This window comes from Tursiops truncatus, chromosome 12 (assembly GCF_011762595.2).
Source record: "Tursiops truncatus isolate mTurTru1 chromosome 12, mTurTru1.mat.Y, whole genome shotgun sequence".
Classification (NCBI taxonomy): Eukaryota; Metazoa; Chordata; class Mammalia; order Artiodactyla; family Delphinidae; genus Tursiops; species Tursiops truncatus.
In genome coordinates, this window is record NC_047045.1 from 58,609,506 (window position 1) to 58,636,317 (window position 26,812).

Genomic DNA, 26,812 nt, shown 5'->3' on the forward strand with positions numbered 1-26,812 from the left:
GCCTGCAGGACTAAAAAATTTCACCCGGATGCACAGCATTTCAAAAAGTACATCCTTTAAAATTTGAAATGTATTTTCACTTAGAGAAAATCAAAATGACGTGATACTTTAACCATAATCTGAAGTATATTTGAATCCAGTATTCTAAAGGGCTTAGAATACAATGTCAAAGGTCTTGGAAGTACTTGTTCTCAGTCCAAAGATCCCTAGGCAAAAATTCAACTATCTTACTAGGTTTCTATTTAAAAACGCTGGACTCTACTTCTTCTATACTGGAAAGAAAACACTCCAGAAGCCCTGGAGTTTTATGACAGTGAATAAAAATACTGTAAGGTAATGGATTAAGTTCCCCATCTCCAACAAAGTTTCTAATAAATCCAAGGAAAGACAGTCTCCAATGAGCTCACCAGAGGTGGAGCTGGTTCTGGTTGGTTTGTGCAACTGCAGCCAAAGTATGAAGATGACTCAGGAGCTGAACTCTGTAATGAGGCTGAATGTGGTGCATCCGGTAGCTGAACATCTCAAGAAGCGTGTGCAAGATCCCCCAGGCATGAGACTTGAAAACAGTTGGCAAAAGCTGACCTTGAGGAACAAGACAGTTGAAGGCACCAGTCAGTAACAGCTATGTATTAAAAGATACCTGAAGAAAAGTCACACTGAATAAAATCCATGCAAAGACTCTGATCATGAACACACACACATACAAACATACAGATACACATGCACACATATATACTCATATATTTTCCAAATTTTCTCCATAATTTGTACTTTAATTTTAAGGAAGAAAATCCAGATCCTAATTTTTGGGTTGGCCAAAAAGTTCGTTCCAGTTTTTCTGTTACAAAACGAACTTTCTGGCCAACCCAACAATACCAACTTTGCTTTTTTTTTTCTGGCATTTGACAAATGGTACTCAAGTTCATCTGGAAAGGTAAAATAAGAGCGAGGATATGGAAAAAAATTACTCTAACCTTCCTCACTTCTTTATTTTTATTTAGTTATCTTTTAAATTACTTTCATAACGTTACTGTTCCCAACCTTTTGAAGCATGAGGATCACTTTCTAATACACAAATTGCATCACACCCCCTCCTCCCTGCTAATAAAGTTTAATTTGACTTTCAATTATCTGGAAAAAAGAGTAACCATGGTTAAAATGATACTGTATTAATAAAAAGTTAAAATTACCTCAAATCAGAAAAACACTTCCATAGTAGGAAATATATATTATTTAGAACTGCATAACAACCAACAGACGTCGTACAATGTCTTCTGCAATGCAGGAACACCCCCTGCCTATTGCCAGTCAGACTTGGTACTCATTGCTGCCCCGGGCAAACCAGAAAGAGAGGCAAATGGGACCGCTGGTTTTTATATGAGTACAGGCATCATGTCTGTCCTGCTCACTGCATCCCAAGCACCTAGCACAATTACACGCCCCCCTTTCTTAACCATAACTTTACTTTAAAACATGCATCCCACTCCCTTGACCCTCTGTGAGGGTCTATCCCTCTTTTTTGTTTTATTTTTCTCTGTGAGGTTTATCACCTGACATATTCCATATTTCGATTATTTACATTTTTTGTCTGTCTTCCTCATTTAGCAGGTAATCTCTACGATGGCAGTGATTTCTGTACACTGCTATATCCCTAGCAACTAGAAAAGTATACGTTGAATGAATGGAAGCGTTAATGGTTAAAAACACCAGAAAGTCCTGTCTTACTGATAAATCCTTTGATGCCCAAAGACTCTATTTCCATATAGACCAATAAACGGCTGTATGTTTCCACTAGGGCTGGAGCCAAGGCCACACTGGACTTTGCATGAGCAAGTTTTATCACTCTGGTAGCAATGCTGTGGATGAGGCTGAGGAGAAACAACATATTAAAATAAAAGAAAATAAAAATTCATTACTTTTGACATAAACACAGGAATTATTCTACTTATTGAGAACTTGGTATAAATCTGAACTTAAATATATGAAATGAATCAGCTCTGTTTTAATCATTTAGGTTGTACAGGACACACGGTAGTGACGCACTGTACAACCTGAGGCTAATTCTGGTTTCCACGCTGCTTTCAATGTGCCTCAGGATCTCTCTGCTCACGGAAAAGCAAAATTTGGGTACAACTCATGTACCCAACTCAAAATCTGGGTACATGCTCGAATGGTTTTAGGCTGTTTCTTTTTCAAATATGTAACTAAAACCATTTAAGAAATTAACTTTTGTTACAGAATTACTTAACAAATCACTGGTAAGACCCAAATATTAGGTACTAAAGGGACTTTCCTCAATTTTGTCACATATGCCAGTAAAGCGCTTGTATAATTCTAGCACAATGTTAACCATTTGAAAAAGAGCATGTTTTTTCTAGAATCAATGACCCCCCACCTGGAGGTCCACACATACATTCTCTTTGACCTAGGCAGTGTTTGAAGTTTGAGCCAACACTTAATGGTTGAGAGTCTAGAAATAAAAGCCCTTTCCAAAAAAAACAAGAACTAGATACACTAATGTTCATTCTTACATTGCAGAAATTAGCACAAGTGGCAGCACCATTAAGTTGAGCCCCTCCCGCTCCAGTCAGCCTCAACCCCTCTATACACGCAGGCTTCCGTGCACACTATTACCTGACTCGCCTTCACGCAGCCCCAGGCAGGCATCGCTCACTTACATTATCAGCTTGGCTCCTGTGGGCACTTGAGGTTCTAGAATCACACCCAACACAGCCCTTTCTGTCTTTTAGAAACCATAAATGTCAATTCTAAAAGCACTCTTATGTACAGTCAACATAGGAAAGATATTACAGTTTTTGCATCCCTGGACTCAGCAATTCTACTTCCAGCAAATTATTTGATAAAAATGGAATTATGGATAGGTGCAAAGACAGCCAGAAAGATAATCTTCATAGCCATCTTTATAACCCTGAGACACTGCAATCTCAGTATCCAACTACGTGGAACTGACTGAAGAATCATACATAGACACACAAAAGACTTCTTTGTAGCAATTAAAACAGATGTTCCTGAAGAGCACTAGACTAAAAACATGTTTAATTAAAAAAAAAACCCAAAAAACAGGTGTGTAATAGATTATATGAGAAAAAGGTGGTTATAAAATAGTACTGTAGTTAAGAACACATTTTGAAAAAACAAAAATACCCCCTATAAATTCATATATTTATACATAGAAAAAAGACTCAAAACATATATATAAATATAATTTTACAATGCTTATTTCTTACGGAGGGATTATAGCAATTATTTTCATTTTCTTTGGGTTTATTTGTATATTCTAGAATTCCTATAATAAACAATACCATTTTTGTAATAAAATAAACCTAAAGGTTTTTTAAAATATACCTGGCCATAAAATATACACACATAATCATGAAATCAAGTCTTTGCTGCGCTGATATCAATTCCCTGGCATAGGACAAAATAAATAAGAAAGAACATACCTCATTTTGGCATGAACTGTCAGTGAATCTAGGAGGTTCATTGGTAAGGGAGTAATAGATCCTGAAGCCAAACAGCTCGTTCCAGGAAGAGGTATCCTCATAATTCCATTTCCATAAATAGTTTCTACCAGAGCTCCCATGGGTAATGTAAAACATTCTGAATTTGTAGAGTATGCATTACACAGCAGGGCGATCTTATAGTCATTCATCTGTAAACTTTTATTTCTAAGACTCTGCTGTAGGAACCTAAAATTTCAAGTTCCATTCAACAGAAAAAAAATGCAAATAATTTCTAGAAAGGTAATTTGCATTTCTAAAAAAGTTTAATTTAATGCAACTATCTATTTATTCCTATAGGTATTATAGTTTCTGCCCAAAACATAGTGTTAACACATATAAAAGACTAAGAAGCATTTCAGAAAGAATGTAATGATAAGTGAACACTGAATCGTTGTTAAGTATGTACTATATATACTGTACAAAGATTCAGATAATGAAGAAATAACTCACAGATTCATGAACTAGTCTTCTACTTATCTATTTGCTTAAGTACAATAATATACCTTCATTACGGATGTCACTAAGAAAAAATGGTTAAGGGTTACCTCATAAAATGAAAGCCAAATGAAATGTGAAGTCTGACTACCCTACAGTCTCCTATGAAGAGACCTGACAGTCCTTTTCAGAAGTTCAGCTATTCCTAACACCCTTGACGGAAGCCCAGTCCTATCTAAAAGAGGGCATCTTCTTTGAGTAATCGCAGCTTTGGAAATGATGTAAGGGAGCATGCCAGCCAGATCAGCTCAAGCAATCCTGGCAGCCCAGGGAGTGAAAGATATCCCAGTCAGGTCATGCTCAAGTTCCAAGTACTTAAACAATTTTGAAACATTTTCACATAGTTTTGGAAATTAAGTATTTTAACTAAGGTAAAACATGTAAAAGCGTAGACCTGAAAATTAAAAAAAAAAAAAAATATCTCCACATACATATAAACAGGCTTGGTTAATCTTCTAGTTGCTTTCTGCTGCAACTGATCAGGTTCCCTTAGTTATAACGTACACATTAAATATTTACCCTTACCTCTAGTGGATGTGGGAAGATTTCCATACTTCACATAAATACTGAGACCAATATTAGTCTACAACCCACTATTTATTAAATTAAAAAAAATGAACTGTCAAGCTACAAACAACTTACTCATGGTGAAGCTTTAGGGAATGAGGTATTGGAATCTGTAGCTTGGAGTTGTCATTTTGGGCTTTTCTATTGAGGTGAATCCAAATGCAGGTCATTGCAAAGGCATGAGTTGACTGGGGTTTGTTAATGTCAGGAACTGGGATAAACTAGAAAAGAACAAATTAAATATAAGAAAGAGTAGAATTAACTAATTATATATATTTTAGTAATCCATTTCTGCTGTATCTCATAATTTAGCTCCAACTGTCCTTTGTTCAATAACACAAATCAGAAGATCTAACAGCTATCAAATATTGAAACTACTACAAGATTGTTTTTACTTGCCAAGAAAATAACTGAAATCCACAGGTGCTTAGTCAAGCTTTTCCTACTGCCACAAAGCATTCATAATCATTAAATTTTTATTCTTGGACGCCCCTGGTGGCGCAGTGGTTAAGAATCTGCCTGCCAGTGCAGGAGACCCGGGTTCGAGCCCTGGTCCAGCAAGAACCCACATGCCACGGAGCAACTAAGCCCGTGTGCCACAACTACTGAGCCTGCACTCTAGAGACCGCGAGACACAACTACTGAAGCCCGCATGCCTAGAGCCCGTGCTCCACAGCAAGAGAAGCCACCGCAACGAGAAGCCTGCGCACTGCAACGAAGTGGAGCCCCCGCTCGCCACAACTAGAGAAAGCCCGCGTGCAGCAATGAAGACCCAATGAAGCCAAAAATAAATAATCAAATAAATTTATTAAAAAAAGTTTTATTCTTTAAAAATTAAACACATCATTATGAAAAAAATTAATCACATCATTATCTTACTGAGTGTGATAAATATGAATACACAGTTTCTAAAAGTCACATACATGCTTTCCAAGAACATATAAGAGACATGCAATCTAAATGAGTAACATAAAACATATTGTTTATTGATGGGTGAAATGACACGGATGTCTGGAATTTGCTTTAAAATCATCGGCATTAATCAAAAAGATGAGGAAAGAAGATGAAATAAGAATATTTCTTGGACTTCCCTGGTGGCACAGTGGTTAAGAATCCACCTGCCATTGCAGAGGACATGGGTTCGATCCCTGGTCTGGGAAGATCCCACATGCTGCAGAGCAAATAAGCTCGCGTGCTGCAACTATTGAAGCCTGTGCACCTAGAGCCTGTGCTCTGCAGCAAAGAGAAGCCACTGCAATGAGAAGTCCACACACAGCAATGAAGACCCAGTGCAGCCAAAAAAAAAAAAAATTCTTGGTGATGGGACAGGAGTGTCTTTTTCTATTTACTCTACATTTTTTGTGCATTTAAAAATTTCCATAATAAAATGTTTCTAAAAAATGACAATCATCAATATATACCATATTTTACTCAAATACCTTACATAATAAAACACTAGTGTGACACACTCAATTGGCAAACCACCAAAAAACCATATTAACAGATACTGATATTATGTGGTCATTCAACTGTGTATAGATTAAAACAGTTTCATGCTTTTAAAAATTGTAACCCTGTTTAGAAGGTAGAGAAAGAGCTTGTCATACTAGATGTTCAACTGTGATTTAAGATAAACTTCAAAAATAATCTTGTTCAATTTCGTCACTTTATACAGGAGTAAACTAATGTCAAGAAAAACCGAATGTCTATCCCATGATCACAGCAATCACAAAAACTGGGAAAAGAACCGTGTTTCCAGCTTTCAAGTCCAGTGCTCTTTTCACAAAATCACACTAAAATCCTTAAACATAAATTAGACATAATTCTAATCACATTGTTAACTATTTAGTAAAACTTACTTCTTTTTCTGGGTACAGAAGGTCAAAGAGCTTCATGACAGGGAGAAAATCAGCTAGTGCATTTTTCTGAATACTTCCAGAAATGAATTGCAAGAGAACCCACATCAGATGATCTCTGCCTTTAATCAGTCCTCGCCCTGCTAACTGTAAAAAATGTTTAAATACAAATCTACACAGCCAGTTAAAGAAACAGATACAGTAAAGTTTAAAGAAAAAAGAAAGAGAGAGAAACCTTGTTCTCAGAAAGTTAGCATCTTTTTTTTTTAAACATCTTTATTGGAGTATAATTGCTTTACAATGGTGTGTTAGTTTCTGCTTTATAAACAAGTGAATCAGTTATACATATACATATGTTCCCATATCTCTTCCCTCTTGCGCCTCCCTCCCTCCCACCCTCCCTAGCCCACCCCTCCAGGCGGTCACAAAGCACCGAGCTGATTTCCCTGAGCCATGCGGCTGCTTCCCACTAGCTATCTACCTTACGTTTGGTAGTGTATATATGTTCATGCCTCTCTCTCGCTTTGTCACAGCTTACCCTTCCCCTTACCTATATCCTCAAGTCCATTCTCTAGTAGGTCTGTGTCTTTATTCCTGTCTTACCCCTAGGCTCTTCACGACATTTTTTTCCCTTAAATTCCATATATATGTGTTAGCATACGGTATTTGTCTTTCTCTTTCTGACTTACTTCACTCTGTATGACAGACTCTGGGTCTATCCACCTCATTACAAATAGCTCAATTTCATTCTTTTTATGGCTGAGTAATATTCCATTGTATATATGCGCCACATCTTTATCCATTCATCCGATGATGGACACTTAGGTTGTTTCCATCTCTGGGCTATTGTAAATAAAGCTGCAATGAACATTTTGGTACATGACTCTTTTTGAATTATGGTTTTCTTAGGGTACATGCCCAGTAGTGGGATTGCTGGGTCATATGGTAGTTCTATTTGTAGTTTTTTAAGGAAGCTCCATACTGTTCTCCATAGTGGCTGTACCAATTTACATTCCCACCAACAGTGCAAGAGGGTTCCCTTTTTCCACACCCTCTCCAGCATTTATTGTTTCTAGATTTTTTGATGATGGCCATTCTGACTGGTGTGAGATGATATCTCATTGTAGTTTTGATTTGCATTTCTCTAATGATTAATGATGTTGAGCATTCTTTCATGTGTTTGTTGGCAGTCTGTATATCTTCTTTGGAGAAATGTCTATTTAGGTCTTCTGCCCATTTTTGGATTGGGTTGTTTTTTTGTTATTGAGCTGCATGAGCTGCTTATACATTTTGGAGATTAATCCTTTGTCAGCTGCTTCATTTGCAAATATTTTCTCCCATTCTGAGGGTTGTCTTTTGGTCTTGTTTATGGTTCCCTTTGCTGTGCAAAAGCTTTGAAGTTTCATTAGGTCCCATTTGTCTATTTTTGTTTTTATTTCCATTTCTCTAGTAGGTGGGTCAGAAAGGATCTTGCTGTGATTTATAACATCTAACTTTTACATTTACTAATTACTTTTTCTCCACTCAAGGCACACCCAGCAAAGCCTTTTAAATTATTTTAATATTATATGTTTTCTCCCTGACCTCCAAAACAACTATGCGTATCAAAAATTAAATGTTTTAAAACATGATTAAGTCGATAATGTATGCATGAGAATCAAGTTTAATTTTGGAATATTACGAAAAATATTTCATCAAAACACGAGTACTTTATTATACCAAAAGGATGAAATTTATTGTTTTTACTCCTCAAGGACTGGTTATCCAACACAACTGGTTTCCTGTAGATTATAACAGAAACCAGTGGTGGTGATTGGGGTGGTGGGGAAGTGGCGGTTGAAAGGATTTTAACAACTCTTATGAAAATATTTCCCCCAAATAATCTAGATTATTAAGATGTTATAGATACAACAACACTATTTTATTCCCATTCAATGTGTCCAAAGCCTTAGGCCTAAAACCAACCCTTTCCACAACTTACTCTTCCACTCGTATTCCCTGTTTTGGATTCATTGTTCTACTCTTTCATTCACCTGTCTAAGCAGAAACCAGTGAGTGATCCTAGATTCCTGTTACTCCCTGTCACCTATCGTCACCAAGTCGTATTCACCTCCCAGCATACCGGGTTTCTGGCTCCTCCTCTCTGTCCTGGTTTAGGTCTTCAGCATCTCTCACCCGGACCACTGCAACAGCTCTCTTACTAATTTCTTTGCTTCTGATTTTGGCTCCATCCATCTCTACATCACTGTCTTCCTACATGTGGTCATTAGCAGTAATTTTTCCAACTTGTATATGATGATGTCATTCCCTTCCTCATTTGCTTCCCAAAGTAAGTTTAACTCAGAACAAACACAGGGTCATATAAAGTTCTCCATGTCTGGCCTTACCTTCCTGCTTTCTTCATCTCACCAACACTTTCCCTTTTACATTTTTCTTTCCAGCTATCACACACTTTTGTCCCTTTCCAAATGACCATCTTATTGTTATGGAAACACTTTCCTATCTTTTCCTCTTGGCAAATTTCTACTTGCCTTTCAAATAATAGTTTCAAGATCCCTTTGAGAAAGCCATTCCTGATGTCTTTAATAGGGACTATTCTCTCATTCCTATCACAAGGAAACATGCTTCCATTATGTGAACTATAATATTATAATCAAATTGTTTATACCTATATCTTCCCACCGGTAAAGAGCTCTTTGAGGGTACTATACTAGTGCCTTTTCATTTTGTATCTCCTGGTCCTTGCACTGTGAATATGTGGAATGAATAAGTGAATGCAGTTTTTATGGTGACCAGAAAATGAGAAGTTAAGAAATCATAAAGGCACTGAACAAAACAGAAATCAGAGCTCGGAACTTCTGTTCACTAGGTAACATCCACACCAGTCTAAAACATACTAATCAACAGGTAAAGTGGCTCTGACAAAGGGTGTGGTACTTACCTTCTGATGAAGAGAAAGGACCATATGTGGAAAACTTGCAAACTGGAAAAGCACAAAGAAAATGAGCTGACTCGAGAGATGCTGCCAGAGGAGTTGGCTTGTTCCCCCGTCATCAAACTTCTCCTCAGTCTCCGATCGCTCCATGGCATAAACCACCAGATCCACCAACTGGTCCTCCAGCACAGGGCAGCGCTGCTTGTGCTGTAGGGCAGAGATTAAATACAGTATTCCAAAAGCCTCCCGGTTAGTTTCAGAAGTTACCAGTTAATGGGCATTAATCGTAACGAGAGGCTGAGAAGCATGGAATGAAGTTGAACTTAGAAAGTTAAGGTTAGATTTAGTCTGTTAAAGCTGCATCATGTTACATTATCATAGAGGACGAGTATCATAAAAAATTATTTTTCAGGTCTCACACAAAACAGCCTTCCCATTAACTTTTGACTTTCACTATAGACATCATTGTTCCAAATGACAAAGGGCACTACACAGTAGAAAATTTTGTTATTTATTTTTTGAACAAAGATCATTTAAAAGACAAACGAAATGGGGATAACAGTATTAAGTTTGCAATCTAGCTCAAAATATGAAAACCCTGGATTTCCAGGAATTAAATACTATGACAGGAGAGCAAACAAAGCAGTGTGTGATCTATTTATTTAAAAGTAATCACCACATGTTTACACTAACTTTATATACAGAGGTATATCTAAATAGCTTCCAGATTACTCAATGTCTATTTTTCAAAGTGTGGTATTGATCTGATACTGAAAGGAAAACTTCCTCTACAAAAAAAAAAAACTTGATCTCAAAGTTAAATCTCTGCTCTTCCCTCTTAGAAGCCAAACATAATGCAGCTTTAATTTTAAATTAGACTATTTTAAAAATCTAAAACAAGAAAAAGAATTGAGTTTAAACACTAAAAATGAAAATGCAACTTCCCTTTCTAGAGGCAAAAAGATTTATGCTTTTTTAAAAAATGTACTTTTACCAAAAGAAATATGTTAAGCCATATTTTAAGCCATTTTTATACTTTTAATAAAATGTTATATGACTCAATTGCCAGGCAGTTGGAAGCATTTCTAATGAATACAATACTAACATAGATGCTTTCCCTATAAACTTTAGATGTGATTATTAGTCTTTTGCCATGAAAAAGGGATATGATTTCCTTAAATTTAGGGGAAAAATGCAAAATGGGGACAAATTTGGAAAAAAACAAAACATAATGAAGAGCATCCCCTCTTTTGCATGCTTTCTGCCAGCTCCAAACTTGTAAAGCTCCAATATAGCTGCACTTTCTTAAAGCATGCAAATAAAACAAACATCTATCCAAAACAGTAAGCATCAATGGTTGTTTCATATTTTTTCCAAAAACACAATGCCATGATCACAGTTCAATCACATTACAGGTTTACGAAGAGCAATATTAACACCACCAGTTGGGACTACAGTACTTTTCCTCCAAATGTAATTATCATTATGAAGCAGAGCAAAGTGCAACAGACAACACTACAAACTATTTCTTAAATCAGCATGCACAACTACTGTGTACAGGGCTTGAAATTCACTAGTTCTGCCAACCACCAACAACCTAAGAAATGTGTCAGACAACACAAATTTAGAGCGAGATCATTCAAAGTATACAAGAGTCAGAAAAATTTGTGAAAAGAAGTAAAGCCAGAATTTCCAGTAGGAATTTTTCTTCAGTGATGGGAATGTGCTGCTAGTTGGAAACTAACCAATTTGTCATCTACTCCTCCATCCATGATGGTCTTCCATCAGTCTGCTTCAGGAAAAAAGAATAAACTAAACAAAATTGGTGTTTAGCACCTGGGTCGTTTTTGAGTTTCCCTTATTAGTATTAGCTATTTGTTTCAGAGAACTGGATTTTTACCTACATATTTTTAGGACTGCAGTGATTGATGGTCATATAGTTAATGATTTAGAGGAAAACCAAAAATATTAAGATTTTGGCAAAGTAAGAACAACTAGGAAATTTACAGTCAAAGCTGATAAGCTTTCAGTACATACCATGACTCAAGACTACCCCCAGATTTTCTGTTAACATTAAATCAGTCAGGAATCTCTACGGCACCAAATGCACTGGTTGGTCTGAGGGTAGCAGAACATCTATCAGAATGAACTCTATATTTCCCGGATGTTTTTGGTTAAATCCAAGGATAGTTCTCACACCAAGTTTAGGGATAGCTTACACATGTTCTTTTTTACTTGCCAATTTTAATAATACCCAAAAAAAAAAAAAAAAAAGGAAAAATCTGGAATATAAAATGATCTGTGCTACTCACTACTTTAGAATAAGTTTTGCTTTAGTTTTCAACTGCTAAAAGATAATTACATTAAAATTAAGATTCTCCACCACATAAATTTTATAAAGTGGAAGAAATGAAAATTCGTAAATCAGTTTAATGATCTGTGAATAAAGGCTAATTATCAGTCACAGGGTGTGATAATTCTGGTAGCCAATGGATGCTATGTCTATTCACAACTTGCTGAAAGCTTTCATAAATTTAAGTCTTAAGATATAGGCATACAAATTGAATTAGTTTACATCATATGTATATGTATGTTTAGTTAAAGCCTGTGTTAACAGTAACAATCTAAATTCAGTATTTTAACAATGCAATTTCTGCATAACAGCTCAAACTGTATCGGAAATTTGTATTAAATTTTCAGTTTTCGTAAATGCTGAAAATCAGGCACAAGGAATTAACAGAAACATTAACATTAAGCCCCACCCATGCCCCTGATTTTTTCCCACCACTATTTAAAATGGCAAATGATAATGCTTTCCGTCTTAGTAAGCATATCCTATATTAAGTGGCCCCTGACATTTTCATATAAGTTTTGGTACTGCTTATGTGGTGCAATTTTAACATATTGTACTTAGGTGGGCGTAAGTTAACTTAAAATCATTATTTCAGTGCCAGAAATCAATTTTAAAGCAGTATCTATTTAGGACAGGTTGGGAAGAAAAATCCCATTGTATGTCATTTATCATATTCTCTACCAATCAGAACTGGAGTCCCATGCCAGTTAGTACCACGTTCAATGGTGCCTTTTAAGGATAAACTGAGTGATCAGTCTAGTACTTCACTGTCTCAGGTAGCCAGAGTTCATATACCACCACAAAAGAGCTTGAGGAGTGAATCTGTTTTGTAATGCTCTTATTCAGTACAAAGAATACAAACTCTTGTGCAAATACACAAAACAGGATTCTTACACTGTGAACACTACCTTGCTGGTCACAGAACTGGGCTATTTATGACCTTCTGAATGCAACCCATTTTAGGATAAAATACCATAGCCCAATTCCTACTGGAAAATGCAATATGGACAGCTCTTAAAAGGTTTCAAAGCTTTAAGTAAATTATTGCATTGCTAGAGAGAGGACAAGAAAGTATAGTGCAGGATATAGTTCTGTAATGATAAAAGATGTGATGAGATAACTTGTTTATTTTTAATCATATGCTTCTTATACAGTGTGCTCTCATTTTCTACCCTACTCTCCAGGTGGTAAAAATAATATATCAAGTCAATGCAGCATATATCTTACAAGTGCGTTCACTACAGTTTTCTCCCAAAACAATTAATGATGAATTGTGAACTTTTGACAATGTTTACACTACAGTGAGATCAATATTAATAATGTTCTGTCAGCATTTCCATTATAAACTTTATTTTTTACGGATTTATGTCTTAGTCATAAACTTTTTTTAGGTTGAAACTTGTTACTGAAAGGATCAGATCAGAAACACCCTTCTCTAAATTTTGTCAATTTCTAGTTTGAGACGAGCTGCCCCCAAAAGCAAAAAGCTAAGGATGGCTAAGGATATCTGGGGGAAGGTACTTGCAGCTCAAATGACCATGGGTACATTTATTCATCAAACTGCAAAAAGAAACTGAGTCAAGTATGCCTTAAAGTGCACTGCAAAAATTAGTTTTAAGACATAGCATGAAGCATTCTTTCAAGGTTCACTGAATACTTACCTCTAACTCAAGTGAAAGCTGATCACAGTTAAAGACTTGGTGTTTAAGATGTTACATTGACAGGTTATGTGAGGTTAACTGTCAGATACTGTGGGGTGAAGCAGTTTCAGTTTCACATGAACAAAGGCTTGTCCAAACAAGGAGACTTGGTAAATTTTTCAGAAGAAAAAACTTAAAATAATAAAAGAGATACTGCTACTAGGGTGAGGTTTGGCATGCAAAGTTTCAACACTGAGCAAGTTTTATGGCCAAGCTATATGTCCTTAAAAATAGGGCTTTATAAATGGAAGCACTGGCACAACCTTCACTATAGTATTGCAAACAGCAACGCTATTTTATATAACCTAGACAAGAATGTCTTTTTAAAATCAAAAAGCTGGTCTATTTTAATATGTTGGGCTCAAAAATTTTTAACAAAAATGAGAACCACTATTTTGCTTAAAATCTCAAAGGTGAAAAGTCCTGGAACAGACTTGGGACTGTATAAGAGTTTGGTTTATAAAGTTTGGCCATTTCGTGTTCCTCCTGCCACAGGTGGACTTCAGCTGCGAGGCGCTCACTGCAGGAGGAGGACACTTCTGGCAAAGACTGACAAAGAAGGGTGTTTGTCAAGCAGGTGTGGGGTCACCTAAGAGTGTGACATTTCTTAGTCAATCTCCATGTTTCCAAAAAAACTTCCCCATGTAAAGCGTACCACTCCAACTTTTAAAAGTAACATATCTCTGTTAAAGTGCTTTTGTTCTCTTTTCTGTTTTGTTTTTAATTTGTTTTTGTTTTTAGGCAAAGCAACATAAGTATTTTTATTGATGTTGTTGTTTGTTTATGTTTTAATAGTCTGGAAAGATAAAGGCCACCACAAATCTTTCCATCTCTGAAAATTCCACCAGGCTAGCTTTAGCCCTAAAGTATGAAAAACAGTAAAATGGAGTGGGAAGGAAAAACAACCCATCAAAAAAGTGACAGGCTTTATCATGTGCCAGGTGTTGTCTCTTGATTTGATTAAAAAAAAGAATATTAAAAAAAAACAAACACCAAAAACCAAAAACAAAAACAATCCACCAAAAACAACTCTCATATCCCAAGAAGAAATTCATTTTAGTGGCCTTGGTCTCAGCATGGTCCTGCCAATTTCAAGCCCCGACCATACATGTATTCTCTAAATGGAATCAGTGGCTACAAAGCGGCCAGCGTATCGTTAGTCACAATACAACAGTAAGGTTGTGAACATACCTGAGCAATGTTCAAGGTCTAGAGCATTGGAGGATGGGCAGGACAAGACAGGACAGAACAAAAATAAAGGAAGAAAAAAAGAAAAGACAAAACAGTGACTATGAGGCCAGCCTCAAGGAACCCAGAGTCAGCACAAACCCTCCCACATGTTAAACCACCAAAAACAAACACACACCAAAAAGAAAAAAAAAAAATCAGCAATTGAGGCCATGCTGAAAATACCAAGGGTTATAAAAATAGACACCCAAACAACAAAAAAAGTCAAAAATTATGGTTAAGTCATGTGTAGGTTTCTCTGGCAAAAGGTATACTTGAAACTGGCCTTATAGAAAAAAAAGCAATGCAAAATAAACCAATTTTTAAAATATCTCCTTCTTAATTTAAATATTCTTAAAGCAATATATAAATGATAAGAACAATACATTGTTTAATAAACCATATATTAAAAAAAAAATCACCGAATAGTTCTTAACTGTTTTGCTCAGTTAGCTATAGCAAAGAAAAGAGAAAAGAATAGTGCAGATTCTATGCAGAATTTACTAGGTTTCTAGCACAGTACAGTACCTGCTTATTTAAACCTAGCATATTGCAGACCATATCCCTGGAATAAGGCTGCTCCAAAACATATCTCAACAAAGCAGTCTGTGGTTCAAACAGATCCTTTAAAGAAAATAAAGAAAATTATTGCTTCAAGATCAAAGTTAATGTTAATTCAAATAATTTGAAATTGGGATCAAAAAATCCTCTAAAGGCACTTGTTACCTTCACAGAGTAGGCAGTATCTAGTGGAAAAAAATCATAGGATTTTAGTGCTTACAATTAATCTGTTCCCACCCCTCATTTGATAAATGATGTAATTGAGGTGAAGGGACTTGCCCAAGGTCATAGAGGAAAAGTTAGAAATGGCTTCAGCTACAGTCACGTGGAAGTCTTAAGCATCACTGTAGGGAAAGGATTTTTTCCCCCAGAAATCTAATCAAAGAGGAATGGAGGCAGTTTCTATTCATTCTCCTACAAGTGTAAACATAGACATCATTTCCAAATTTGGAGAGGACTTGATAGCACACGGGTTAAGAGTTCAGGTCCTGACTATACTATTTCCTAAATGTGGGGCCTTTTAGTCAAGCTACTACCCCACTCACTGTCTCAGTTTCATCATCTGGATAATGGAAATATTAAGATGATAGTTAAGAATAAAAGTTGTTGCAAAGTAAGCTCTTAAAACAGTGCCTGGCACATAGTAAGTTCACAATAAGTTCCTCTGTTTTCATTATTACTGCTATCATGATTGCAAATTCCATTTAGTTTTCCACTTTTTCATCTTCTAAGGTTTTGCTGACTAATATGCCAAGAACCCAGCATTGTCACTTTAGTTGCACTGTTTTACAATCCTCACTTTTGGAAGTTTCCTAATCACTGTCTATGTCATTTTTGACACGAAAACATGTACATGAGAACTATCTTGCCCTCCCCATACCCTGCTCTGTCACTACTCCAAACCCCAAGATAATAAAATACATGTCCTATTTCATTATAGCTTTATGCCAAATCACACATTTCATTTTATGGATATTTGTGGATTTTTTTCCTTTGAGAAATTTCTACTCTACTTTTGTCCTCCCCTTCTGAAAAAAATCTAACAAACAGGAGGCTCACTCTTCAAATTTTAGGGACGCTGCAAATTCATTTGTGGTCCCTGCTTTGTAAAGGAAAAGTGAAAACAAGGAATCAATTAAAAACTTCAATTTTCTAACACCAAGTGCTTTGCCAGAAGTGGACCATTGGAACATAGACACCTGCAATATCATAAACCACAGGCTGTACTTGGATATTGAAATCATATGATAAACCATAAACTATCTTTCATTAAATATTTACTTCTTCAGTCTATGAAGAGACAGTTTAGCATTACACATCAAATACTCCAGGATGAAGACTCTTAGACGGAACTTAGAAAGTTCCATCGTATTTAGTAACATACCTTATCATATGGCAAGAGGCCTTTCAAAGGAAAACGGAGAGTTGCAGGGTCCAATTTCCATGAATTACAAATGGCGCCTGAGTTATTTACAACTGGCAGAAGGCTGCAACGGCCTGTATGCATTACAAAAAAATGTTTCTAAATAAATGTGAACATAGCAATGCCTGGCCCTTCATTCACTCTACAACTATTTAATGAACATCTATGCTGAACCAGGCACTGGTTAAAAATATGTTTTAATTAGATATAAGTTTGGGAATTTTCTTTGATTATTTTTAGCCCAGATGGTTAAAGACCAATTTGTACAGGCCTTCTAAACTCACAAATGTTGCATTTGTCCAGGGACAGAGGTCGGCAAGCTACAATCCATGGACAAAATCCGCCTGTTTTTGTAAAGCTGTACTGGAACACTGTTGCTTTTGCACTGTAATGGCAGAGTTGAGTAGTTGCAGCAGACTGTATAGCCCACAAAGCCTAAAATATTTGTTATATGACCATTTATAGAAAAAGTTTACAGACGCTTAATCTAGGGTCAACCTGAGTAACTTTAAACATGATGCTCCTAGAAGCCTTAGATGTAGTATATGACCATCAATCAGTTCATGTATCCAAATGCCTGATAAATACTGTCACTGCGATGTCCCACACGCACCTCAAGTTCAACATAACTTAAACTAAATTCGTCATCATCCTTCTCAATCCTTCCATAATTCATTAAATGATGTCAATATCTACTCAGTTACAAAAACTAAAAGCCTAAGAATTATCTGTCTAGTGTCTGTTTAGTTTTTGTATTTCCAGTGTCCAGAATAGCACCTGACTCACAGAAAGTGCTAAAAACTTCATCATTGACTAAATAACGTCTATATTCCAGGCTGTTCTGAGGCCACCATGATTTCTAGAAATTATTCAGGAATATATATGAGCACTGCAAAAACTGCAAATCACGTGCTTATTTTTAAAAGAAAATTCTGAGAATCTAACAAACATGAAAAAATGGAAAACAAAATAAATGAAATACAGAGCAAAGGTGTAAATTGGAATGGGCTGAGAGAGTCAGATAATCGAGGGGCAGATCTACTGCGACTTCCAGTTGCCTAGAGATTCCATGGTGCTTTACTAGCTCTATTAAAAGTTCCCTCTAATCACCAGGAAACACATCTTCTAGAATGGTTCTATCTGAAGCTTAGACCAGTCCAGACAGTTGCTTTTCCTTCCCTGTACTTAACACACAAAGTACCTGAAGCAAGTAAAAGGACATTATTAAGCTCCTAAAGTTATACTAAAATAACAAGTCACCAAGACATGTATAAGATACCATCCATCAACTTTGTTCAATAGTCAGATCACTAAAGACCAGGTACTATTTAGTATATTTTGAATTATAATCCTACCGCAAATGGAGTTGATCCTTGCTGTGGGCCTGAAGGTGTCCACAAAGTCTGATACCAGGTTTCCAAGTAACTGACACAAAACAAAACAAAAAAGTATAAAAATAAAATCAAGATTGCTCTGAATACAAGAATCATTTACATAAAATGAGATAATATGTAAAGATTTAGTACAATTCCTGGCACATAAAATTACTCAAAGGTTAGTTCTCTTTTGCTTCCTTCCAAACAATTACTGACCAGTTCATTTCTTCCTGAATTAAGCCAGGTCATACCACCATGTTCTTAGCTATTTGATGAAGCTATGTATATTTCATCACATAATATATAAACTGTCTCAGCAGGATGGCAGAGAAATGGAAGAAATACGTATTACGTATTATCTAAGGATAAAGTGTTAAAAGAATAAGCACACAAAAAAATCACATTATTATCTAAGAATAAAGTGATCATTAAAAGAATAAGCACACAAAAAATCAGATTAATATAACGATTTTTAATAAAACTTTCTATTAAAAATTTTAGAAAATATCAAATTTACCCAGTGTGGAAGTTTTCCCTCAGGATATAATTTCCTGATCTCTGTGACTGCAAAATATGCTGGTAATAAACAAGCATTTCTTTCCAAGATATATGCTATAACCTAAGAAAAATAAGAGGGTGATGTTATTATTCTGACTAGTCCCACAGATAAGCCCCTTAAATGCAACAACAACAAGAACTATGGTATTAAAAAGTAGAGATATTACTTCATGGATTCACTGGGCTTAAACTGTAGCATAAAAAATTTGTTTATATGTGAATATCTAAAAATGAAGATTAATAAATACTAAAATGACTGCTGATAGTAAGAAACATTGAAAATGCATCAATTATTGGTAGACTCTAATAGGAAGGCAACAGACTAACAATTCTTGCAACATTAGTTACAAAGCACAAAGGTCTTTTAAGTTGTCCAGGCTGATGTTTTAAAATGGTTGAAAATACTTTAATATCAATATTGTTGCTTTCATAGTTAAAAACCATGAATTAATTAAAATATAAAATTTCCCTCTGAAATAACAATGGAAGTGAAATAGAACCTTTAAAACACGATTTTTGTAGAAGTAAAGAAATGGAACGTTTTACAAGCTACCACAAATTTTAAAAGCACAGAACTATGTAAAACTAGACTTTTTTAAGGATATGATCAATGAATTGCAGACATGGTTACCTCTCTTGCTGCTAGAAGCTGCTGCACTACAGCTGAGCTCACTGTATTGGGAATTGTTAAGGTTTTCTCCAAAATCACTTTTAAGAGATCTCGAACACCCTGATAGAACAAAAAAGTCATAGGTTAAAATATAAAAACGTCCCCGGTGCTAGTTAACACATCTAAAGTTTTCAAGGTTATACACTTGGAAAAAAAAATGTTACCCTCAAGGTCACACTTTTGATTTTTTCTGAACCAGAGCTAACATTCCACCTCCTAACATTAACCCAAGACAAGTGTCACGTTCCAAAGCAGAATTCTAAAGGATGGCTTGCAATGTGAATGAACGAAGAAAGTCACTTATAAATAAAAATTAAACTTTCCACACTCTGCTAAGCTTTTTTGACCATCACAACATTAGAAGAGTTTCTATTACTATGAGGGGCCAAAAAGTTTAATTTGAGCTTAACGGACAGAAATATATTTGAATATAACTTGAAAATACTCTGAAAACATGGACAATAATACAAACTTTCTGGCAGATGACCTTTTCTACTCCTTCTCATTGCATATTCTAACTTTATTCCCCCTTCTCATCATCTATCACATACTTTAATCACTCAAACTTATCGAATAAGGCCATTCTGTTAACTGGTCATCCATATCTATCACCAGTTGCATTATTTCAGAGCAGAATCTGATACATAGAGAAGAAATTTCATTCCATAGTATAAACAATGTGATCAATCTTGTAAAAAAGACAGACAAAACATATATATGAAAGAAATTAGAAACAATTATAAAGCACCATACAAATAAGTACGGAGGTAAAAACCACATATTAATGCTAAGAAAAGTGAAGTACAAGTACAGAGAAAATAATCAGAAAAAGCTTCTTAGAATTAATTCAAGCCAATACTTATCAGTTAAGTCATTTTAGATTAGCAAAAATACAGACATAAAGCACAGGGTCAGGTATTGGCAAGTCTTTCAAAAAGGACAATAACAAAAGTGGCTTGAATGAAGGAGAGGCTTCTGCAGCTATGGAGCTCCTGAGATGTATTATGAGACACAATTAGAGACTGTATGCTGTTGTTTTTGGTCAAGAGCAGAGTGCTGAAGATACCAGTTAAGGAAGGAAATGTGTCCAAGGGAGGTCAAGGTGAAGCAGGACTTGCTCCCTTCATCAGCTGATGCCTGCATCTCTTCTCAGTTCCATACACACCTGCTCTGTGCTTTCATTGGAAAGGGGCCCCAACATCCTAAGATCTGTGGCATGAAGGGACCCAGAGTCTGCTTGGTGACTTCCCTACTTGTCACAGAAATTTACCAGCCACCCGCATTTTTAAGAATGTTGGGAGGGGAGCAGAGAAGCTGTGAGAAACACTGAGCAATTTTAAATCCCTTCAGTAGATACAACAAAAAAGGAGATTTTGTAAATGGTTCCACTTCATTTCTCCCATGTGAAATTATGACATGTACACTGAAAAAGTAATCACACCTAACAACGATTACTTTTTATATTGAATAATTAGGAAAAAAATACCTTGTAATCCACTCCTCCAATTATTTTCCGAACCAGTTTAAATGTTAAGGCCCAAAGCTGTGTTCTTTCCCATTCAAGTGTGTCAGAGTTTATCAGGGATTCACAAACCATCCTAGAAAAAAGGAATACCCATTCCAATTACAAGACAGAATTTTTGCAAGTTCTCTAATAGCCAAGGTCTGCATACTTTGGATATTATATTTGCCACAGTAAGGTTTTTTTTTTTTTTTTGGCCGCGTTGGGTCTTCATTGCTGTGCGTGGGTTTTCTCTAGTTGTGATGAGCAGGCTTCTCATTGCGGTGGCTTCTCTTCTTGCAGAGCACGGGCTCTAAGGCACATGGGCTCAGTAGTTGTGGCGCAGGGGCTTAGATCTCCGTGGCATGTGGGATCTTCCCAGACCAGGGATTGAACCCACGTCCCCTGTATTGGCAGGCGGATTCTTAACCACTGTGCCACCAGGGAAGTCCCAGTAAGTATTTTTCATAAAGGTACATATTACTCAAGCACACTTTCAAAAAATTACGTATAGTATTATACATTTTTTACTTATATGAAAGACTAAACACAAAGTAGAACTAAATAATATTAATTACATTATATTTTTACTAGAAAGATACGTACCAAAAGCTATTGGTTAAATATTTACCATTTACCAGTTTGTGGCAAACTGTATTTTTCCAAGATGGCTGCAAGAAGACTTTCGATCCCACATGCTCTTCTAAAATGTGACATTGATACTCCTCCCATGAAAAGTATCAGTGTCATTCTCTACCCCTCAACCTGGGCAGGCCTAATACTGGCAAATGGGATGCTGTATGACTTTCAAGGCCAGGTGATAAAGCTTCTGCCTAGCCCTCTTATGAATGCTTGCTCTTGGACTCCACTACGCTGTGAGAAAGTCCAGGTTACATGGAAAAGGCACATGTAGGTTCTGGCCAACAGTGCCAGCTGATGTCTCAGATGACAGCCAGGTATCATCCACCAGATATGAATGGGGAACCTTTGTCATGACTCCAGTCGTAGCCACTATCTGATTGCAATCACGAGACCTGAGAAAAAACTACATACTACTTGCCCAGTCAAGCACTATAATCGTGAATGTTAATAATAAAAGGATTATTATTGTTTTAAGCCACAAAGTATTGAAGTAATTCATCACACCGCAAAAGTAAACTGGAACCGACCGAGCAATTCCATTCCTGGGTATATAGCCAAAAAAAACAAAAACACTAAACTGAAAAGATACATGCACCCCAATGTTCACAGCAGGATTATTTACAATTGCCAAGATATGGAAGCAACCTAAGTGTCCCTCAACAGATGAATGGATAAAAAAGACATGCCATACATACACACACACACACACACACACACACACACACACACACACACACAGTGGAATACTACTCATCAATAAAAAAAGAATGAAACTGTGTCATCTGCAACAACATGGATGGACTTGAAGGGTATTGTGCTAAGTGAAGTAAGTCAGACAGAGAAAGACAAATACTGTATGATATCACTTATATGTAGAATCTAAAAAATACAATAAACAAACTAGTGAATATAACAAAAACAACAAAAGTTAACTGGAACAAGCTCACGAACGTGCGTGATTTTAGTCTCTGGACTGAAAGGCAAAGTCTGCCTGGTTTTGAGCACCGTAAGTATACAATTCTAAGAATACTGCATCCTAGAAATTAAAAATGAGATATTACAAAGGATTACTTGTTGAGCCCAACTTCCTTCTTCATTCCCTCAACCTATTTCTAAACATTAATAAAAAAGAAAATTCTGGGCTTCCCTGGTGGCGCAGTGGTTAAGAATCCTCCTGCCAATACAAGGGACACGGGTTCGAGCCCTGGTCCGGGAAGATCCCACATGCTGCGGAGCAACTAAGTCCGTGCGCCACAACTACTGAGCCTGCGCTCCAGAGCCCATGAGCCACAACTATGGAGCCCGCGAGCCACAACTACTGAGCCCACGCGCCACAACTACTGAAGCCTGGGCGCCCTAGAGCCCGTGCTCCGCAGCAAGAGAAGCCCGCGCACAGCAACGAAGAGTAGCCTCCACTCACCGCAACTAGAGGAAGCCCACGCACAGTAACAAAGACCCAATGCAGCCAAAATTAAAATAAATAAAATAAAATAAATACATTTATAAAACTAAGAAAGAAAGAAAGAAAATTCTTTAGATTGCTCATATTCACCATTAAACATACCTGGGTGGAAGGAGACCAGTCTCGACCGCCATTGCTAAGCAGTCATAAAGAAAAGAAATTCTTTTAGGACTATGCTGGCCATGAATGAATTTAACAATCCACTGGATGCATTGCTCGTGAGATTCCTGGAAAATCAGAAAATGATTATGCTTTAGGTCTAAACTTACATTTTGTAACTAACAAATAGCTAACAGTACCTGGGAGTATACCAAGACTATGAATGATATACTCCATTATAAATTCATGGATGAAAACAAATTCTAAAAAAAAAAACTGAAAAAATTCAGATTTAGTACTTGAGTTATAGTAAGCTTAAAATCATACAATTATATAAACTTCCACCATTTTTACTACATGGCACCTCCAAAAAGAGTACGATTTTATTAACATATTCATGATCAATAGAAGACTCTAGCAAAGATTGTGTACGGCATTGTAAGCAGTGCCCTTACTGGCAGATATAAATATTCCTGTCACTGGGGGAAAAATCCACTATGAATTAGTACATCAGCCTCATGAGAATTTCATGAGTCTAATCCCTAAGAGCCCAATGAGTTATGAATCTAATGACATATCCAATTTCTAGACTTGCAAAACTTTAAATCTGATACCAAAATGTAGTACCCAAATCACAGATTATCTTCTAGGATATCCTCAAGATGTCCTGCTCCTCTGTGCTACCACTGTCCCCGATACACACTTCTACTGTTGAACATATAATGCTGATTTAGAAATACTTATTTTCTTCCCAGCTCCTCCATTAGAATATAAAATTTTCGAAGACAAGGGCTGTGTCTTAACTCATAAAATGTTTAACGAATTATTAAAATATTAAAGTATGTCATAAAGATGTTCAACATCACTCAGAGAAATGCAAAAATAAAACCACACTGAAATAAAATTTCTCCTGTTTTTAGATTGGCAAAGATCAAAAAGTTCAAAGATCAAAAAGTAGATTAACATTCTATTATGAGGCTCTAGGGAACAGATACTCTTATACATTGCTATCGGGAGTATAAATTGGTAAAACCCTTATGGAAAGCTATTAGGCAATTTCTATAAAAACTACACATAGACATACCCTCTGACCCAGCAATACTATAAATTTATTCTGTGTCCCATGCATAAAACTGTTCATTATAGTATTATTTAAAGTGAAAAAAGGTAAGAAGCGACCTGTCAGTTGGTAGGAGACTGGTTAAATAAAGGAAGGTGCAGCCATATAATAGAACATTATGTTGCTATAAGAAAGCAAGAAAGGAAGGCAGAAGAAACTCTTAATGGATCGATGTAGAATTACTTTGAGAATTTAATATTAAGAGGAAAAAAGCAAGGTGTTAATGAACAGTGTACACGGCATATGAACAGTCTATAAAAATGATTCTATGCATAAAACACTTCTAGGGGCTTCCCTGGTGGTGCAGTGGTTAAGAATCCACCTGCCAATGCAGAAGACACGGGTTCAAGCCCTGGTCGGGGAAGATCCCACATGCTGCAGAGCAATTAAGCCCCTGCACCACAACTACTAAGCCTGTGCTCTAGAGCCCGCATACCACAAATACTGAAGCCTGTGCACCTAGAGCTCGTGCTCTGCAACAAGAGGAGCAACTGCAATGAGAAGCCCGTGCACCGCAACGAAAAGTAGCCCCTGCTCACTGCAACTAGAAAAACCCTGCACGCAGCAATGAAGACCCAATGCAGCCCAAAATAAATAAATAAAATAAATGTATTAAAAAAAAAAGAGCGCTTCTAGAAGGAAACATGAACTGGGAATGCTGTTTGCTGACAGAAAAAGAAACAAGCAATTAGGCTAAGAAAGATGGAAGGCAGATTCATCATTGGGTCCAACCCTTTGCATTTTGTACCGTATGAATATATTATCTATTAAAAGATAATTAGGGTGCTTCCCTGGTGGCGCAGTGGCTAAGAATCCGCCTGCCAAAGCAGGGGACACGGGTTCGAGCCCTGGTCCAGGAAGTTCCCACAAGCCGTGGAGCAAGTAAGTGCGTGCGCCACAACTACTGGGCCTGCACTCTAGAGCTCACGAGCCAGAACTACTGAGCGCGTGTGCCACAACTCCTGAAGGCTGCGTGCCTAGAGCCCGTGCTCTGCAACAAGAGAAGCCGCCACAATGAGAAGCCCGCACACCGCGACTAAGAGTAGCCCCCGCTCGCCGCAACTACAGGAAGTCCGCGCGCAGCAATGAAGACCCAACGCAGCCAAAAAATAAATAAAGAAAAAGAAAAACAATAATTAAAAGTAAAAGAAATTTAAAAAAACGAATGCATTGAAACTCTGTGATTCATGTCTGAGTAGCAAGTCGTGACCACCAGCAGCTCAAGTGCAAACAGTTCTCATTTTCCTACCAAAATGCACCACGAGAAGATAAGGTACTACTGGACTATGAGCTCTTTAAGGATCACACACTTTGTCTTTTTCAAGGCTGCATTTTCTGGTGAATGTTCTCTGTTACTAAGTTTTACTGCTCCTTTCCTCAATTTTATTATATCTTTGTACCCTTATTGTGGCATCTTTGTATCAATGCTGGGCCAGTTTCCAGTTCCTAAGAATGGAAAATTTTATCCATTACACTCCCTAACACAGCTGTTTAGAAGTACACCAAATAAATCAGCATAGGATCAAAATGGTTTTATATAATCTAACTTGGGAGAGATTTATAAAAACAACTCACTGTGCTGTCGTCAACCTGATTTTTCAATACAGATTCTCTACTGGAAGAATACAAATTGAAACAAATGGAAATCAGAATTGACAAATAAAAGATGATGACAATTTTATTTCTCCTTTTCCAGAAAGACCTTAACAGCAACATCAAAGAAAATGTGAAAAAAGAAAGGGTCAAAATTCATCAGCTGAGTGTATTAAAAATGCAGAGCTCACCTGAGAAAGACCACCCCAAAACTGTCTGAAGGCCCCCAGACAGCTAATTAGTTTTGTTTTTTCATCTTCAGGGGTGTCCATAAACATGCTAAAAAACAAAGATAGCATTATTTGCCACTAGTTTTAAAAAGGTAATTCAACATAATCAGAATAGTGGATCTTAAACACCTCCAAAACAGACCTAAATAAAATCTTACAAAGATACACTCAGGTAAAAACACAAAAATCTGCCATGCATATACTCACCCAGGGAAAGCCTCTTCTATAATTTCCGTTTTCTGTTAAAAAAAAAAAAAGTAAACGACGTGAATTTTGTATTTTTAAAAAGAGAGGGGGAGGGGCGTGCCCGAGCAAAATAATACAATGCAACAAGGGCAAGTCACCTTAATCAGCAACGCGCAGAAACAAACAATACCTGCCTGCTTGGCCTGTAACAAAGGGTGTTGTGGATTTCAAAGGAGACTTGGAATTGGACAGCAGTTTGAGAACTGCTCAACCGTTGCACACATACACGGTTTCACAACAAAGAAGAGATGGAGGAGAGGTTGCCCGGGCCAGGTTTCATGAGTCGTTGCCCGCGAGCCACCCCCTCTCCCAGCCATCGTCCTGGATCCCTGGCCGTTCCACTCACCACCACCTCCTCAAAAATGCTCTGCAGTTGCGTCTCCATCTGCACCATCTCCCCCGCCTTCCTTGGACACCAGGCGCGCTGCCCGGGTCAGACCCGAGATCCGGCAATGGAAGGGCAGAGGGCCGCAGATGCCTGTAGAAAACCTCAGCTCGCCGGGGTCAGTTTCTTCCCCAAGCGCCCAGCTGAGTCCGTCCCCTGTTTGTTGCGGGGCCCAGCAAACAACCGGAAGCTGCACGGCCCAGCAAACAACCGGAAGCTGCACGGAAGCCGGATCGCTGGGTGTCCGCTGATTACGAAACCCGCAGAAACCAGGGACACAGTCAGATGG

At 37.1% G+C, this 26,812-nt stretch overlaps 1 protein-coding gene across 5 annotated transcripts in view; it reads right to left on the reverse strand.

The window, feature by feature from the left end:
* Positions 1 to 26,720, reverse strand: part of MED23 (mediator complex subunit 23) — a 42,509-nt gene extending 15,789 nt beyond the window's left edge. For 2 of the 5 annotated variants that reach the window (XR_012324838.1, XM_073789602.1), the window contains exons 1-17: positions 26,485 to 26,720; positions 26,100 to 26,131; positions 25,854 to 25,941; positions 22,953 to 23,077; positions 20,732 to 20,843; positions 19,207 to 19,305; positions 18,535 to 18,636; positions 17,997 to 18,066; positions 16,603 to 16,715; positions 15,186 to 15,281; positions 14,622 to 14,639; positions 9,384 to 9,584; positions 6,446 to 6,589; positions 4,662 to 4,807; positions 3,465 to 3,710; positions 1,726 to 1,868; positions 408 to 582 (exon numbers count right to left, since the gene is read on the reverse strand). Coding sequence is in view for 4 of the 5 variants with exons in the window: in XM_073789602.1 (XP_073645703.1) it covers positions 408 to 582; positions 1,726 to 1,868; positions 3,465 to 3,710; positions 4,662 to 4,807; positions 6,446 to 6,589; positions 9,384 to 9,584; positions 14,622 to 14,639; positions 15,186 to 15,281; positions 16,603 to 16,715; positions 17,997 to 18,066; positions 18,535 to 18,636; positions 19,207 to 19,305; positions 20,732 to 20,843; positions 22,953 to 23,077; positions 25,854 to 25,941; positions 26,100 to 26,131; positions 26,485 to 26,532 (1,958 nt within the window). In the remaining variant the exon portion in view is untranslated. The remainder of the gene's footprint in view (positions 1 to 407; positions 583 to 1,725; positions 1,869 to 3,464; positions 3,711 to 4,661; positions 4,808 to 6,445; positions 6,590 to 9,383; positions 9,585 to 14,621; positions 14,640 to 15,185; positions 15,282 to 16,602; positions 16,716 to 17,996; positions 18,067 to 18,534; positions 18,637 to 19,206; positions 19,306 to 20,731; positions 20,844 to 22,952; positions 23,078 to 25,853; positions 25,942 to 26,099; positions 26,132 to 26,484) is intronic. The other 3 variants (XM_004313333.4, XM_004313334.4, XM_019951649.3) reach the window with 3 other exon arrangements.
* Between the last annotated feature and the right edge of the window lie 92 nt (positions 26,721 to 26,812).